At 40.9% G+C, this 17,500-nt stretch overlaps 1 protein-coding gene across 1 annotated transcript in view; it reads left to right on the top strand.

The window, feature by feature from the left end:
• rbm20 (RNA binding motif protein 20) overlaps positions 1 to 17,500 on the top strand; it is a 59,836-nt gene that overhangs the window by 29,264 nt on the left and 13,072 nt on the right. Inside the window, exons 2-5 of the mRNA XM_015967610.3 lie at positions 7,983 to 8,967; positions 12,356 to 12,420; positions 12,704 to 12,816; positions 13,917 to 14,017. Of these exons, the coding sequence (XP_015823096.1) occupies positions 7,983 to 8,967; positions 12,356 to 12,420; positions 12,704 to 12,816; positions 13,917 to 14,017 (1,264 nt within the window). The remainder of the gene's footprint in view (positions 1 to 7,982; positions 8,968 to 12,355; positions 12,421 to 12,703; positions 12,817 to 13,916; positions 14,018 to 17,500) is intronic.

Here is a 17,500-nt window from a genome sequence, read left to right as displayed (position 1 = left end):
GTTGGACGTGCCCGAAAAACCTCACCAGGGAGATGTGCAGGAGGCACCTCAACTGGCTCCTCTCGATCAACATGTTAATTAGACAATAAATAAATAAATAAATAAATAAATAAATACACAAACAAAAAAATTAATAAATAAAGGAGCAGCGATCTTGTAATCAGACGTTTTGTGGTCTGATCCTTAGTTTTCCCAGATTGGCGTGACTCAACTGAACTCTACATTTTAATTCAAACTAACAAGACGCTTTAAGTGAGAAGTAATGTTGAATGAATATGTTTAATAAGACATGCAACATTTTCGCAGAAGAGAAAAAAAGCACAGTGGCTGCATTCCACTTAAAGCAGCAGTGTGTAAAAAGATTCAACTCATTAGTACCATGGAGGTCAGAGTAGGTGCTGCAGCTACAGTAGCCCGCACACATCAACACAGCTATGGGAAAACACCACACACCAGTTTTCAACTGCCTGCAAGTTTTATTTACTGTTTCTGCTGTTTCATGCAGTCGGCGTCTCCAGGCCCGGAGTGGCTAATCGGGAGGGTCTGGAGAATTCCCGGTGGGCCGCGCGATGTTTGGGCCGCATGGGGCCGGTGCTCTCGTTTTTGTTTTTTATCATTTTATTTTTATTTTTTGGTGCCGGTGTTCAGTCATGGCACTGAGGCCGCCGGGCTGATCACATACGCTCCTCCCGGCTGTCTCTGGCTGGCTCTACCTGCAGGCTGCAGCTCGTTATTTTCCCCCGTATGCGCCTGTGCGCACCACGTGACCACGCAGTTGACGGAAAGATGGAAAGTAGAAAGAGCAAGGGTGGCGCGGAAAAGGCAAGAATTAAAAAGAGGAAAGCGTTGGAAACAGATGCAGCCAAGGCCGGATTAACCATATGGGCAACTGGGCAATTGACCAGGGCCCACGAACTCTGGCCCAGGGGGCAGCAAGCGCACGAGCAAAATACTGTAGGCATGTCTGTAATCTCCCGCATTATATTAAACTAGGGTGACCGTATGTCCGGTTTTCCCCGGACATGTCCACTTTTCACTCTCTGTCCGGGCGTCCGGACTGGGGGTCCGCGGTCGTATTGATGAAAATGTCCGGCTTTTCATCCAGGAGCAGGGATCGAATTGTGGGGGAGCTGTATATCTTAATCAAGGGGAGCCGGAAACAAGTTTTCTATCTATATTACATCATTTATGGACTCTTCTGAGCAGAGAGCACAGAGAGCGGCACAGCGCGTTCTTGCGCAGCGCTCCAGGCAGCTGCTTCCAGCGCACGGTCCATTCTCAAAGTGGCGCAACCAAAAAACTATAATTAGCACACGATCGTTCATGTCCGCACATATTCTCTATTTTCTGTCTTATTTGTGCCTGAAGCGCTCTGCTGCTGCGCAGCTCATCGCCTGTGCTGCGGTGATTTCACCTCACTGACGCATCGAAAGGCGCACTCCGCTTTGCGGTCAGGAGATCCCTTTGATCTGCTCAGAAGTAACTGATGAGGTGAAAAAGTAAGAATCCAGGCAGCAGTTTTTTCTGGAGAGTTTAGAGGAGACGCAGGAAGATGAGAGACAGACAGGACAGGAAAATAGTTAAATAAAAACAAGAAAACAAAACTAAGTGTGGAAAAGTAAAATGTAGGTAGATTTATCTCCACTACACGTTTTTACCAGTATAAAACAATAAGTTATACACATGTCATATTTACACATCTGATACAATTCAGATCACCTTCAAAACTCAGTCACACACCCAGGGCCGTGTCAAGACATTTTGGGGGCCAAGGCAAAATGCCCCCCCCCCCCCCCCCCATAACTGGGCTCCCCAGAAGCCTCTGTGTAATTGTTACCCTCTCCAGTAGTGTTAGTTATATGGTGTTTATAAAAGCTCCTCAGACATTACTGACATGTTCTAATATTATCAGATGAAAAACTAAATTATCAGACATGCTGTCTCATCTGCTGCTTTTCTAAACTTGCAAAAAGTAACAAAACCATGTGAAAGCCACTATTTGTGGATTCTCTGAAAGTTTCCATGGAGTGTGTGACAACTTATTTTTTCATTGATCCTATCGTCTAATCTCACAGCTGAAACAAGCATCCTTAATAATCTGTGCACAGGAAGCTTACCGATGCTGTAGTAAAACAAAAGGTATAATAATTTATTATTAATAAAACCTTGTTGCAGCACTAAAGCAGAAAAATGAGATTTTGCATTAAATATGCTAAATATTTACATATGAATTGTTTTAGAGCCCTTTAATTGGCAGAATCTGATATTAATTTAGTTCTTACAAAAAAATGGGTCCCAGCGTGGTTTGTGTGGCGTTGCCATAGTTTGACGACATAGGCACAGATCCCCTGTCCTCTTGTTTGGAAATGGAAATATGGTCACCCTATATTAAACAAACTGTCCACCCGGGCTTTTGCGCTGCACAGAGACGCTTCGCTGTCTATGACTGAACGTCAGTTGAGAGTCAGTCTCATGCAGACTGACCAATGAAGAGAGGGCCTCAAGTTAAGACCCTCTCCTCATTGGTCAGTCCACACAAGGTGGGTCAAAGGTTACCCTGAGCGGGTTACGTGACATCAGGCATTCAAGCATTATATTTACTGCATTTTTCAGTAAAATATTCTGTATGTGACCATATTATGGTGATCCTTGGGTCGTGATGATGGGGTCCTTGAATATTGTTGCCCAGGGTACAACGAAGTCTTAATCTGGCCCTGGATGCAGCTAAATGTGCAAAAATGAGCACCTTTTTTTCTCAAACAAGCTCGCGGTCTTTAACTTCAAATGAAGATAAAACGGGTAAGGCAAGTCAAGATGTTAAACTTTACCGGCTGCAAATCACCATTCAAGTTAATTAAGCATCAATAATGAATTATATGGCATCATGACATAACGTTATGTAATATCATTAACAGTATGATGTGACTGATGCCACCAAACTGTCTTGTCAGAGTCAAACACAAGATCCAGTAGGCCTAATAAGCACCAGGCAGAAACCCACAATTCCAGAGCGGACATGTACAGGTAGGATTACTTATTGAGTCAGTGAACTGAATATTATTAAAATTTATATGATGAAAACTATCCTGGCTCTATATGAAAGTGTTCTAAAATGCTAGATGATTCAGCATTGATCAGAAAGCGTGTAAAAAAGGAAAATGAATGCTGAATTGGGACAATTTTCACACAATGTAGTGTCAGAAGAAGAGTCAGGAGCCAGCAGTGAGGGTATTGCTCCTGTTGGGATAGAAGGTGAGCCAACTCATGTGCAAACAAGCAAACATCAGTTTCATTATAATAATTTTAATGTCCAAATAATAGTAGTGACCTGTTGTATTTTTATTAGTAAATGCACAAAGCCCACAACAGATCGCTATTAGAATGAAAGTAAAATGAAATAAGCCTGCATATTTTGCCATAGAAAATATTTTAATTGGTTACAAAAATGTGTTTTCCATATCAAATTTGCTAAAGCTTTACAGATGATTATTTTAATTGTGTGCAGGTGAGTCTAGGGAAACTGGAAAAAGTGTGAAAGGGAGTGCTGAGTCATTTCATTTTAAAGGTTTGAAAATCTCAGAACAACTGTTTGAACAGAAGGTGGATTGTTATATTGTTAGAGAATGTGTTGTAAAGAACAATGTTGGAGATGTGCACTGATGTTCAAATAAACCTACATTGTAAAGCAACTCTTGTAAAGCAACTCAACTCTTTCAACTCTTTCTTGCTTTACAATTACAAGGCTTTACCGAGTAGTGTGCTTTTGTAGACTATACATATAAAGTTCTAACATGATTTTAATAATAATTCGTTAAGTGGGCCGGTCTGGGGTCTGAAACTCCAGGGCTGAAAATGTGTCCCACTCCGGCCCTGGGCGTCTCTCTCGGGGATTAAAGAGCCCACTGTCCTGTGAATTTATGAAGAAGGGGTCTGATCACTCATTTGCAGCAGCTACTGTCCTCATGCTCTAGTGGTGCTGCTTCTGATGCGTGTAATGTGTCTGCAGTGCCCGCTGTTTGTCTGCCGCGCCACTCGCCTCCCTGTAACTTGAACTAATGCTGAATTAACGGAACACTTTGCAGTTTTGCTTTGCTTTTAGCACCCCCTAGAGTCCGTTTGGCTAACTGTTGTAAATCCAACACAAACTCTCCTCGTCGCTGTGCGTTTGTCTTTTTAACACCTTAACTGCTGAAATCTTTCCTCAGTCTTTGTTAGTTTCTACAGCCAGGCTATTCAATTCCGGGCCTCAAGGGCCGGTATCCAGCACATTTTGGTTTTAACTCTGCTTCAACACACCTGATTTCAGTCAGTAGGCAAATAATAGGCCTCTGCAGAGCCTGATGAGCCGCTGCACAGGTGATTCAACCACTGAATTAAGTGTGGACCAGAGAAACCAGTTTGTGCGCAGCACACTGCGAATTGGATGGTGTGTGAGGATTTCAGGACCTCTGATAGAGACGATAAAGCAGGGGTGCCCAATCCTGGTCCTGGAGGGCCGGTATCCAGCAGGTTTTGAGGTTTTTCTGCTCCAACACACTTGATCAAATGGTTGAATCACCTGTGCAGCATCTCATCAGGCTCTGCAGAAGCCTATTAATCACCGGCTGATTGAAATCAGGTGTGTTGAAGCAGAATTAAAACTAAAACATGCTGGATACCGGCGCTCGAGGACCAGGATTGGGCACCCCTGCGATAAAGCATCAATGACTGAGCGTTTGCCTGGTTAGAACAGAGCTTATGTGGGTCTTAGGGTGAGTGTATGATCGGTGACGGAACGGGACGTGATCGCTACCGCCTGAGAAACATGTAGAAATAACTACAAACCCGAGGAAAGCAAAACATATTAAAGTTGTACCTACAAGGGCAATAGGGTGATTGTTAGGTCTGCATCCAGTTTGAATCCTTATATGTCTCTGAGCTCTCGTGATTCTGAAAACTCCAGACGTTGACTCTTGTTTGACTCCTATTGTGGTCCGACACATTTTTTATTTGTTAGCTCCATAAGATAAATGTTTTCTTTGTTTCTTCGGAGGCTTTGCTATTAAAGAAAACGTACTAGAAATGCTAACCGGGGGGTGGGGGGGTGGGGTATTTCCCAGAGCAAGCTAATCCCAAAATCCTGGCTCTCTTTAAAAAAATCCCAGTTTCACTTCCCCAGATTCACAAACATGGCAGTCCTGAAGCCCCTCCCATTCACCATGGTAACACATGCTGGAGAACAAACCTGCTTGGCAGGCTAGCAGCCAGGCTTGCTGAAACTTGGTGAATACGACTAGACGAAACATGTTACTTCCCCTTTTTCTTGTCAGCAGCTGTCAGCTACAAGGTGGTGAATTAGCGCCACCGCTGGCTCACAGCAGCAGCTGCACCTTTGATTTTGTTGGCTAAATTATCTATAAATATGGAGTTTAAAACTTTAAAATTGAGTTCCAACTATACTGAATTGATGTTAAAAAGCAGTGTATCATTATTTTAGAGAATGTACATACAAACATTTACTGTATTTCTTTTGTGTGATGCAATTGAAACTCCAACTGCTAGGGGGCAGCAGTTTTTACCACATTCACTCTGATGGAACGAGATCTCGCGATAACAGTGAAGGTGTCTTAGGAGGTTTTTTTTAAGTGTTTTTTTTTAATTAGAAAAGGTAACATACAAACAAAATGCACCTTACATTATATATTCAAAAGATAATCATTACATGCATATTCAACATTTTCACGTATATGAAAAAGAAAACAATACAAAAAGAAAATCTAAAGCTGGGGTCATCTAATTAACAGATTATTAACTTACTAACTCAAAATCTTCTACAAAGGAAATAAACAAACCAGCCTTTTTCTTTTTAACTAAATTCAAAGATTTAACTAATAATTTTAAGTCATTTTTCCAATAGGCTAGTGTTGGTTTGGTCTTAAAAAATTGGCATTTATGTATAAACTGTTTACACAAAATTAATAACACATTAACACCATAACTAACTTTCTTTTCTTTCAAAAACACTCCAAACATTATCATATTTAAGTGTCTTAGGAGTTTCTGGCCTGATTTATTTTTTAATCCTAATTTTTATTTTTTCTAATTTTATGATTTTTAAAATCTTTTTTACTTTGAGTGTTTATTCTTCTTCAATGAAATTCAGTCTTAAAAACTGTGAATATTTTCTGGTTTCTGTTATCACAATATATTGAATTGTCTCTCTTGTACTGTGATACATATCATATCGCCAGATACTTTCCAATACACACCCCTGCATAGCATCAGAATAACAATGCTCCTGCTGAAGATCATCTTTTATTTAGTTTTAGAAGAATTTATTTTAAACCTTTAAAAAAAAGTTTTTTAAAAAAGCGTACAAATACAATTTTCTATTCCTTTGCTAAACTGAACATGTTTAAAAAGCAAGAGTTAGAAGAATAAATTCAATGAATTTCAGAGGAACAACATTTTAAAACATTTCTTTTGTGTCACCCACATCTACAAGATATCCAATGTTGCTCTTTTAAACAGGTCACTTCCACACCTGGTTGATGCTTATTTGACACCTATATTCCCTATCGTCATCACAAGATTAGTCTGAAGTGTCTAGCACTCTGTGACAGCTGCTCAAGAGACCATATTAGTCTATTAGGGACGGTGTGTATCAGGATGGCCGTGGGCGAACTTCTGTATTTATAGCTTTGAGTCATTAGCTGGAATGGTGTAAGTGTATCCCTCCATCAGCATGCTTGTTCACTTAAGACCGTGCAAATCACTGGAAAAGCACGGACTCCGTTGTTTAAAAAGAATTTGCAAATTAGGATAAAATCATTTATGTGGTTGGTAAAAGTGTGATCAGAGGTTTTACAGAATTACATAAAAAAGTCCATGACAAGTCTATGAGAATGGGTCCCACAACCATACAACGAGTAAAAATGCCCAATTAGTTGAAAATCCTATGGCTTAAAAACTATAAAGGCCTTTCATTGCTACACGAATGGGTTTGTTTATGTGTGTGTCCATGTGTGTGTTTATCAGATTAGTATTCACGGCAGATTTTGATGACTCTTTCAAGGAAACATTTATTGAATCTACAACTGATTAACAGGATCCAAGATGGCCGAACAAACAATTCACAATAAAACACTAAAGTAGCTAAACTTCAGACAGCTTTAAAGGCACCGAGCTAAGAAATGGTGTCACATTAGCTTAGTGACAATTCTGACAAGACCATTGTCACAAAGCAACACGCGTAACACCATAAAACAGGACAGTACGCACCAAATAAGCCATGCTGCTGCGTTGTTGTTGTACATTCCTTCAGCCATTGTGCTTGTCCTGTTTTAATTCTGTCTGCTTTTTTCCCGCCAGCCTCTGTTTACTGCCTGTGTTGCTATAAGCTAGCCGGAAGAATATTCTGAGCGTTACATAAAGACCAACATCTCTGCGGGAGATTCTGTCATGACAGGCAGCATGTGGCACATTTTGTCCCAATTACTATTGCATATTTTTTCTATAAATAACATTTTTTTAAATACTTTTGAGAAGCTTTTGTGCAAACAAGATAACAATTACTTTACATACAAGATGTCATTTTCTGATACACTCTCCAGCTCACTGAGCTTTGTGTCCAGCAAGTTGTACACATAAGATCGGCATGCTGCCTAAACAGGCCCGTGTGAGGTGCAGAGCATACTTTATGTGATCTGTGTCTGAATGAACTAAGTTTAGACAGCATGTGAAAGCATTCACCAGAAACTGAAGAGGCAGGGCAGTCACACAAGGTCAAAGCACCAGTGAGTGAGGTAGTTTGTCCTGTCGTGATGCTGATGTGACTTGGAAATAGGATGAACGTCAGTAAACCCAAGTATTTACTAAAATGAGAACACTGATATAACTTGTTCTTTCATTTGTCTCAGAACCCACTGTTTTATGTATTGGTGGGACTGAACAATGGTTTAGTCTTGAATGAATCATAAAGTGTCATTTTTTATCTTCTGCAGCATCATTGCACCACCTTTGGACAGTGCAGACAAAAAGGGCCTCCAGGTGGGGGTCCAGCTACCTGCCAACGTGCAAACGGGGCCTCAGCAGCAGAGCCAGCTCCTCTTGACTCCAGCGAGCCTCCAGCTCGCTCAGCTCCAGGCTCAACTTACCCTCCAACGGCTCAAACTGGCTCAGGGAAGCAACGCGGCCGCTGCTGCCGGTGTTCTCAATCAGTTTCTGTCCAATGTCAACATGTCCCAGCCGCTGTTAAATCAGCTACGGACTTCAGCTATGGTTGGAACTCCACAGAGTGCCTTTTCCACTGAGATGATGGGTTTCCCCTCCTCAAATTCAGCCATCGGAACCTTGACTGGAGGGGGATTCAACCAAAACCCCGGGAATGTGAGACTGAATAATCCCTGTGGAGCTGGCACAAATGGTCAGCAGGTTGGAAAGTCGTATCCTTCTGACACCGACAGAAGACTTCAGTACAACTTAGCTGGAGGGGCATCAGCTGAAGGACAATACACAAATAACACAACCAGCGCTGGGTTTCCAAGAGATTTCTATGGGAAGGATATGCCGGGACAACCAGCTGGGTTTACTTCTAACGAGCAAATCAATGTTTGTAACTCAAATGCACACAAAGAGCAATGGAAAGGCCCTTCTAATGTAACTCAAACTGGAAATGTGGATGTGATTACCAATCCTCCCACAATGTGGACTAAAAGTGGACAGCCCATTTGGCCCAGAACAGATCTTTATAACCCAGAAGAGCCAACCACTGAGTCCAAGATAAATTGTAGTGGTGGGATATCCGCTTTTGCTTCCAGAGGCAATCAGGGATTTGGAAACTACCAGCCGCTTCATGGAAATGAGGAAACCTTATCTTCAGGTACCAGGACACTCCAGGCCCATCAGGTCAATGATTATTATGGTGCTACACCCATTCAGCTGCCTCACCAGTGTAGTATCTGCGAGAAAAAGGTCTATAATCTCAAGGTAAGTGAAATGCTCAGTGGAAATTGAAATATAGTTCAGCTGGTTTATTATTCTACTGGCATCTAGTCTCTTGTGAACCTCAAATAAGATATGACATTTTACCGTGTTTCAAACCTTTATCTCCATTAAGTTAAAAGATTTAGTCAATGTTACCTACAAGATCTATGTATAATATTCCCAAAGGAATTGGGAAAGCCCACCAAGTTGATAAATTCAGATGTTTCAATAAATACATGAATAAGCAAGCTTGGTGTGGTGGAACTTGAAAGGCCTGCACGGCTCTTGATCTCAACCCAGAAAAGCCAACCGCTGAGTCCAAATTAAACTAGGGTGGTGGGGTTTCCGAACTAAAACAGACAACATCATAGCCTAGTGAACTAGACCAAATTCTTGCTTTACAAAGTTTGGTCTAGGCATGCTCCATTGGAACCTCAGCAGCTCCTACCAGGACTCTGGCTAGCCAATCACAGCTCTCTAGAGGGGTTTCAAACACATAAAGAGCTGTGATTGGTCCATAATGGTGGGCCAATCATAGTGCTCTATCTGCTTAGTGAACAAATCACAGAGCTTTATCCGCTTTGTGGGCCAATCAGGGCACTCTATATGCCTGGTGGGTGGGATGATGCAACAGAGTGAAACAAGAGTATGTCACATTCATTGTCCAGTAGCATGCGGAGATCATTTGAAAGACAACGGTAGATCCCACCCCACAACCAAGAGCCGTCAATGGAGTGTGGCCAGACTAAATAATACATTTATTTAGTCTGGCTTGCCAGGCTAACAACATCAGTGTCTGACCTCACAAATGCACTTCCCGAATCAAATTTGATATGAACACACAGAAGCAATGTGTGTCGTTAGGCAAAGCAGGCAAATGTTTTGGAGTCCCAGGCCACCAGTGTTGTGCCTGAATGCATTCATTGAATGATCGTTCGTGAATGTGTTCATTTTTTCCATGAACGTAAACTAAACTCGTTCTTATTTAGCCTGACAAACGTAAAAGTGAGTGCGTTCATCCTGGCGTGCGTGAACGGGTTTATGAATGTGTTCTTTCGCCATTCTAGCTCCAGATCTCCACAGAGCTTTTCCGGAGCAAAGGCCAAGCTAAAACATCCCGTTAAACATAGAGTTTATAAAAAGTAGAACCCGCAAATGCGGCCAAACATAAGCAGTAGCGGTTGGTGCGGTGTCTACTCTTCTACGTCTATGCTGTGTGCAGGAGTCAAAGTTCATTCAGAAAAACTGAAAAGGGACTTAACTGAAACATTATACATTTTTTAATGTTTTGCACTTTTAATATTGCACTTTGAGTTTGCTACCTCAGCCTGGTTCCTAAGATTGTTTAATAATTTTCCATTAAAAAAGCTGTTCAAATAATGTTTTCCTCTTGTTATTGAGAATACGTATACTGTGGGGTAAAAACTGCAGCTGAGTATGAGTGTGGACTGAACGGGTGCCAACTGTTGTAAACTTATTTAATAAGTTATATATATATATATATATATATATATATATATATATATATATACCTTCAAAGCAATCCATAACCTCTCTCCTCCATATATCTCTGACCTTATAAGTATTAACACCCCATCCCGTTCTCTCAGATCTTCTTCTTCCATCCATCTTGCGGTTCCTTCTGCCCGTCTCGCTGCCATGGGGAGCAGAGCTTCCATCCACTCTGCTCCTCGTCTCTGGAACTCACTTCCCCCAGATATCAGGAACATCGACAGTGTTACTCTTTTCAAAACCAAACTCAAAACACATATGTGTAAATCTGCCCATGACCTCTGATTTTATTGAACTGTTTCTCTCTTTGTTTTTTCTTGTGTGCATTTTATTATTGTTTTATTGTATTTTATTAAGTATTTTCTGTCAAGTGACCTTGGGTGTTCTGAAAGGAGCTTTTAAATAAAATGTATTTTATATATATATAGGAGAAAAAATAACTATGAACTAGTTCATTTTTGGAACAGTGAACTTAGTTCAATTTTTTTTTATTATGAACTAAGAAACAAACTAGTTTGTTTTAAAATGTATGAACTGAACTTTGAACTAGTTCATTTTTTAAACAAACTTTCCCAACACTGCAGGCCACAGGGGGCCCTCAGAGGGCTGGCAAACTTTGAAGTCTGAACCACAACAGAATTGAGACAGTTAAAAGCTGTCATTTGACAGCACTCAGCGCGTTTACATGCACATCAGAAAACCAAAGTATTGCCTTAAAATGTCTCACGTCGTGTTTTTTAATTGCAAGTGAACATGTTAGCCTGGCTGAAGGCAAACTGGCTCTAGTTGAGCTGATGCACCTAGATCATGCGATAGCATTCTGATGACATCCTGCGTGTAAATGGGTAAGCTGAACTAAACTGCCAGGACACTCGCTTTCCGGAAGTGAGAAGACCGTGGAAGTGGTCCTCTGACAAGACCTTCGTCACAAAGCAACACGCCTAACACCATAAAACAGGACAGTACTTACCAAATAAGCTGTGCTGCAGCATTGTTGTTGTACATTCCTTCAGTCATTGTGCATATCCTGTTTCAAGTCCGTCTGCCTCACTCCAACCAGCCTGTTTACTGCTTGTGTTGCTAACTTGCTATAAGCTAACTGGAAGAATGCAGACGTGAAAAGGGGCATGTCGCCACTTACTGTACCGGAGTGGAACAAACTTTATTTGAGAGGCCGGTTTTCTAATGTGCATGTAAACTAGGATAAAGACTCACAGCTTATTACAATAAGATTGACCTGGATCGACTTAGACATCTAAGTCTGTTAGCTGTTAGCAATATCAGACTCCCTGACGGGGCCACCCCCTCCCTCCTGACTGCTTGGCTGTATGGTTCCTCATCTGAACTGTACAAGCCAAGATATTTGTTGGTTTGGAAGCAACTTGTGCTATACTGTTACCATGCATAAAAATGAGAGTATCATCTGCATACATGTGAAGATAGAACACACAGATAGAAAATTATTGGCATGTATGATAAACAATGATGGGTCCAACACCACATCCTTGTGGAATACCTGTATATATCTTCATAAAAGATGATTTAGGACATATGATGTCATTAGCTGAGAATTTAAACACTCATGGCTGATGTTTATGTTTATGTATTTAGCAGACGCTTTTGTCCAAAGAGACTTACAAGTGATAATCGGCATGTTGCCCTTGAGGCTAACAACAACAATAACAACAACTTGACATTACTCATGGAGAGGAGGGAACAAAGGAGTGGACGGTCATGCTATTCACACTCATGCTATTCTTGGATAATGATGATGTCACACAAAAGCTGCATAAGTTTTGCAACAGAGGCAAGCAGTTAGTTTCTAGTGTGTGAACCCAGTTTTAGATCAGACAATCTGAGTTTGTGTATGTGTTTTTAGGACTGGGACCAGCATGTGAAAGGAAAACTACACCTGCAGAATCGAACTTTGTACACAAGTGAACAGTAAGATATTTCAACTGCTAATCTATGAAGTATAAGCTGTGACCATAAACACCATTTTTCTTTCAAGCAATAGTTAAAATTTTTGTTTTTTGTAATTGCCTTAACACCTGACCGGTCAGACCAGAGCACATCCTTCACGGGTGTGTTGGGAGTGTTTCTTCTCTATTTCCTTGAACCACAAACAGCTGTCTTGATCTTTCTAAGAGCACGAGCTCTGTCACAGGATATGTGTAAGTAAAGCAGGGGAGAGGCTGCTAAAATCAGCCGTCTGTGATTGTTGCAGCTCAGCGGCGGCATCAGCTGGAGTTGCTCAGTATGCCGTCGGCGGCACACCCTCTGATGGAGGCCTGAACCCAGCAGGAACCAACCCTATGGTCTGCTCTGGTGTGACTCAAGGTAGGATAATGCATTCATCACCACCAAATCCTGTTTGTAACCCTAACCCCAACTACTGGTAAGAAAGTAATATAATTATCTCTGGTAGAGAATGCAAAACAAACTATTTTAAGAGCTACACAAGACAGAGAGGCATCAGTGTAGTATGTGTATTTTCATCCATTGATGTCTGCGGTGAGAATAGTGTTTTAAAATGAACTGACACTACTCTAAACCCAATAGAAGATATGTTGTCATAAAATGCACACAGAATATAAAAAAATAGATCCCCCCCCCCCCCCCCCCCCCCCCCGTTAGGAACAAGCCTGTTGGCTATCACATCCAAACACATCTCTGTACAGTATCACGCAACATTCTGTAATACAAACTGTCTGTGGGTGGTCCAGACAACATGACAGACCCTTTGAGATGATGTCATGTTATCCTGTTTCACTCAGACAGCACATGGCAACTTTTTGTCATGTTTTTATTAACATTTTAGACAATTAAATAGAAACAAGATACAACATTTAAAAAGGGGTCAGTCTTGACAATTTTACAGGACCTTGGAAGTTATTGTAACTTTACAAAGTTTTTAAATTTTTCATACAATTTTTAAGGATCTCATATCTATGGAAGCCAATTCCCGCCACTCAGACAAAAATATATCTCATAATTATGATATAGCTAAATCATAATAATCAGAAACTAATTATTCTATTTATATGCTGCAAACACTAAATCTAATCTAATACAAGCCTAGACTATGATTAGGAAAGTGTAACATTTAATTATATTAAGGCAGTTAGTGAGATTGAATGTATGGGTGTGTTGCTGCATTATTTACAAAAGGATATGCAAGGATTAACAAATAGGAGATTCTGTGTACCATTGGACAGTATGCAGTCGGGATCTCATCCCAATGTTGCTCATTTATCTCCATGGCAACAATCTGAAACAGAACAATGTGGTTTCATAACATTGGTAGACGCCCTGGCACCAAGCAGACTTTCTTTGAGACGATGTAACACTGACTAACCAGAACATTAAAAAATGTGACTCCATCCTCACTGTTGTTGCTCACAAAGCATTCAGGCTCTAAAACTCACTGTTTTTAACAGACGCATCTTCAGGAACCAATGTGTCCTTCATCCCAGCCGCTGCCATGAAGACTTATCCAGTGTCAGACGCAGCATTTACCTCCCACCAGCTGGAGTCAAAGGTCAGACAAATGTTAAGTGGATTTTTTACATGTGATGATCAGAATTCGCCCTTGACTTATGACAGCTTATATGCATAAAGCCACTTGTTTTTTATAGTGCAATGGTGTCCAATGCTGTCTTTGAGGGCCACTATCCAGCAAACTTTAATTTTTAAAGGCTTTTCTGCTTCAACACACCTGATTTCAGTGTGTGGTTAACAGGCTTCTTCAGAGTTTGACGACATGCTGAACAGATAATTCAACCAGTTAATCATGTTCACACGGCAGGATAATCATGTCCACTCCTGACCAGCCCCATCCCTTCTGACAATCTTGATGTTGCGTATAATTAACAAAATGGCTCTAAAGGTGCTTAAAGCCGTGAAGGCTGTTTTATCCAGATGTGTGAATTCTGTTACGATGGTGGCTTTTATTAGTCATCATAGGTTCGCTGCCGATACGTGAATTTTTTATTTAGGTCCATCTGTCACAGGCTTCGCCCACACTCACTCTGGTTTGAGATCTTTTATGGTAGCTCCTCTTCTAAGAAGGATAACGACATCTTCTGGGCTCAGAAGCACCGGAATTTGCTAACAGATAAGTTGCTCCATATTCAACCTTTAATTCTGTAGATATACCCAAGATTAGTAATTAAATGGGAGGTTGCTAATTTAATCCTATTTAGAATTTAGAACATGAACGTGTACACAGAACAGCAGGACTTGTCATTAATTTGCCACATTACAATCAGTTTACCAGTTTTTATTTTTTATTTTTGGACCATGATTGAAAACCAGCAGCTGTTGATAGCAGGACGTCTTGCAGACAGATGTCGTCAAAAGCTCTGAGCAGATGATAAGTGAGGTGAAAGGTGCCCAAAATTAGCCCCAGCAAACTTGCAGAAAGATCACACTGGTGCCCAGCAGGAAGCTTTCGACAGTCAGTGGACGTACACAAGTGTCAGAGCACACCGTGTACTGTACTTGTATCCGCCCAGCAAACTTCAAAGCTAGTTCAGCTTTACTCTGCCTCTAGCTCCTGTAAATAAAGTGCTAGAATAACCTTACAAAATAAACTGTTAAAATAATTAGAACAGATTTGTCAAAAAGAAAAGCTACTGTACTGAATATGTTTTAAATATATTTTGAATCTCTGGTGTTTAAAGACATTTGTTTTATTACTAAACTAACAACAGATATTTTTTTAGATTTAAAGCCAGAGCTTTTAACATCGATCTCAGTGATTATTGGGTTAGAAACTTGACACCACTCTACTGACAAAAACTGCACTAGATAATTTTGTGCAGCGAGGAGGTGTTCTAGGGGGAGCTCTTTACCTGATTTACGACTGTTAGCTGTAATGCTACTGGTTCTCATTCTCAGTTTGATGATTATCGATAAAAAGCACAACAAAAAAAAAAAAAAAGAAAAAGAAGAAATTTGCTTTTTCTGTTGGCATCATGGTCCTGGAAGTAAAAGCAACAGCGTAATGTCTTTGGAGGCGAAGCAAAGAGCTAAAACCAGAGTGAACGGTTTGAGGGAGCTAAAGGAGGCTACTAAATCATGGCCTGACTTCTGGACTTGTAAGTCATCTTATTATTTGTCCAGCAGTGTGGAACTTTTTGTGGTTCATTTAAGTGTTAGTTGGCTCATGTTAGTATCAGCTCATTGTTAATGCTAGCCACAGCAGGCTGCTGCAGCAGGGTTGTTTATGACAGTTGTAATTCCACGTTCAACCAGTAGGGTTGAGGAGCGGGAAACACTGTTACTTTAAAAACTAAATTTGCATTTGCATGCATTGTGGTGCATAGATATAAAACAATAAGACAGACATTAGGTCAAACCAAACTGGAAAAGTTTAAACAAAAATGATAAGACTTAAAATAAAGGGCCTGAAACAACAATAATGACCAGTTTAGTTTTATTTATTTAATTATTCCCATTCAATGGGAAACCGACTCTTTTGTCCGCATGAGGACCTATTTATAAATCATGCTTTCACTTGTTTTTTACAGCTGTAGCTTGAACTTTGTGACATGACAGGTCATTTATTTTACTAGTTTGTTGCAGACAAAAGATTTTATTATATCAGGGTGGAAATATTTACAAGCCGAGCTATGCTGTGGTCCGTGAGCTAATGTTAGTTCCTATAAAACACACCTGTCTGAGCTTGACATACGGGGTTTACTACCATGAAAGACCAGTTTCTAACAGAGTGCTTGAGAGCTCACACACACGCACACACTCGTACACAGGCATACACACGTTTAACCCTCCCACTGTCTTTATGGGTGACCCTGCGAGGAAAGTTGACCATTGAGCAGGATCAGGATTGATGGTTTATCCCTTGAGGTCCACGTGGCAGGGGTGAGATGTGAGCACCACCTCACCCCTGCCACGTGGACCTCAAGGGATAAACCATCAATCCTGCTCAATGGTCAACTTTCCTCGCAGGGTCACCCATTAGGACAGTGGGAGGGTTAAAGCATTTGAATTTACAAAATTTTAAAAGTTATTAAATGAAAATGATGGTTCATTCATTCTGAAGAAACACCGGTGCACTAAGCCACATCACAGCTGAGCTTCATACAGCAGGATTTGAGGTCTTATTTCCTGATACTTACAGTTTTTCACAGTTGCTTTGGTGCATTTCTCACAACAGAATTAAACTTTGCACAACAGTTAGTTCAACCTCCACAACATGTAGTCGTTTTGGCACAACCTAGTGGCGGTTTCATGTTCATTCAGGCAAATGCCTTTGGACATGAAGCAGTTGAGTAAGTACAAATATCTAAAGAATGGTCACTTTTGACTTGCTATTCATCACGATCTCCTTGCTTTTATCAAGAATGTCATAATTATTTATACTTGTACCGGCTGAATAGTCATTGTCCTTACAACTAATAGTCTTCATTTCATTGCTTGTGTCATTGCACTCAAAACTGTTGAACATCTTGTCAAACAGTTTGTACACCCATTTTGAAAACCCTGTGTTTAAGGAGTTTCCATGGAAATCTCCATAAATTACTTTTCTCAGGTGAACCTTATCTCACACTAATGAAAATTGGTGTGTGTCCTGGTGACAATCGGACAGTGCATGTAGTGGTTTGGGATAATGCTTGCTTCCATCACTCTGCTGTAGTCAGGCAGTGGTTTGCAGCACACAACAGGATGCTTATGGAGTTTCTTCCGCCTTACACTCCATTTCTAACTCCAGTTGAGGAGTTTTTCTCTTCCTGGAGGTGGAAGGTATATGACAGGCATCCACATACCCAAATGGCCCTGCTAGCAGCTCTGGATGCAGCTTGTGATGACATCACAGCAGAGCATGGACGTAATTTTGGGGGGGGGGGGACAGGGGGGACATGTCCCCCCCACTTTTTCCAAAGTCAAGTTTTGACCCCTGCACTTTTTACCATCCAAAAACAATATTACGCTATATTAAATTGACACTGGTTGAGCTCTAGGACCAAGCGGAAAACAACCGTTTGTGCTGAAGCCGGTT

This window comes from Nothobranchius furzeri, chromosome 4 (genome assembly GCF_043380555.1).
Source record: "Nothobranchius furzeri strain GRZ-AD chromosome 4, NfurGRZ-RIMD1, whole genome shotgun sequence".
Classification (NCBI taxonomy): domain Eukaryota; kingdom Metazoa; phylum Chordata; class Actinopteri; order Cyprinodontiformes; family Nothobranchiidae; genus Nothobranchius; species Nothobranchius furzeri.
This window is presented reverse-complemented; position numbering and strand designations above follow the sequence as displayed.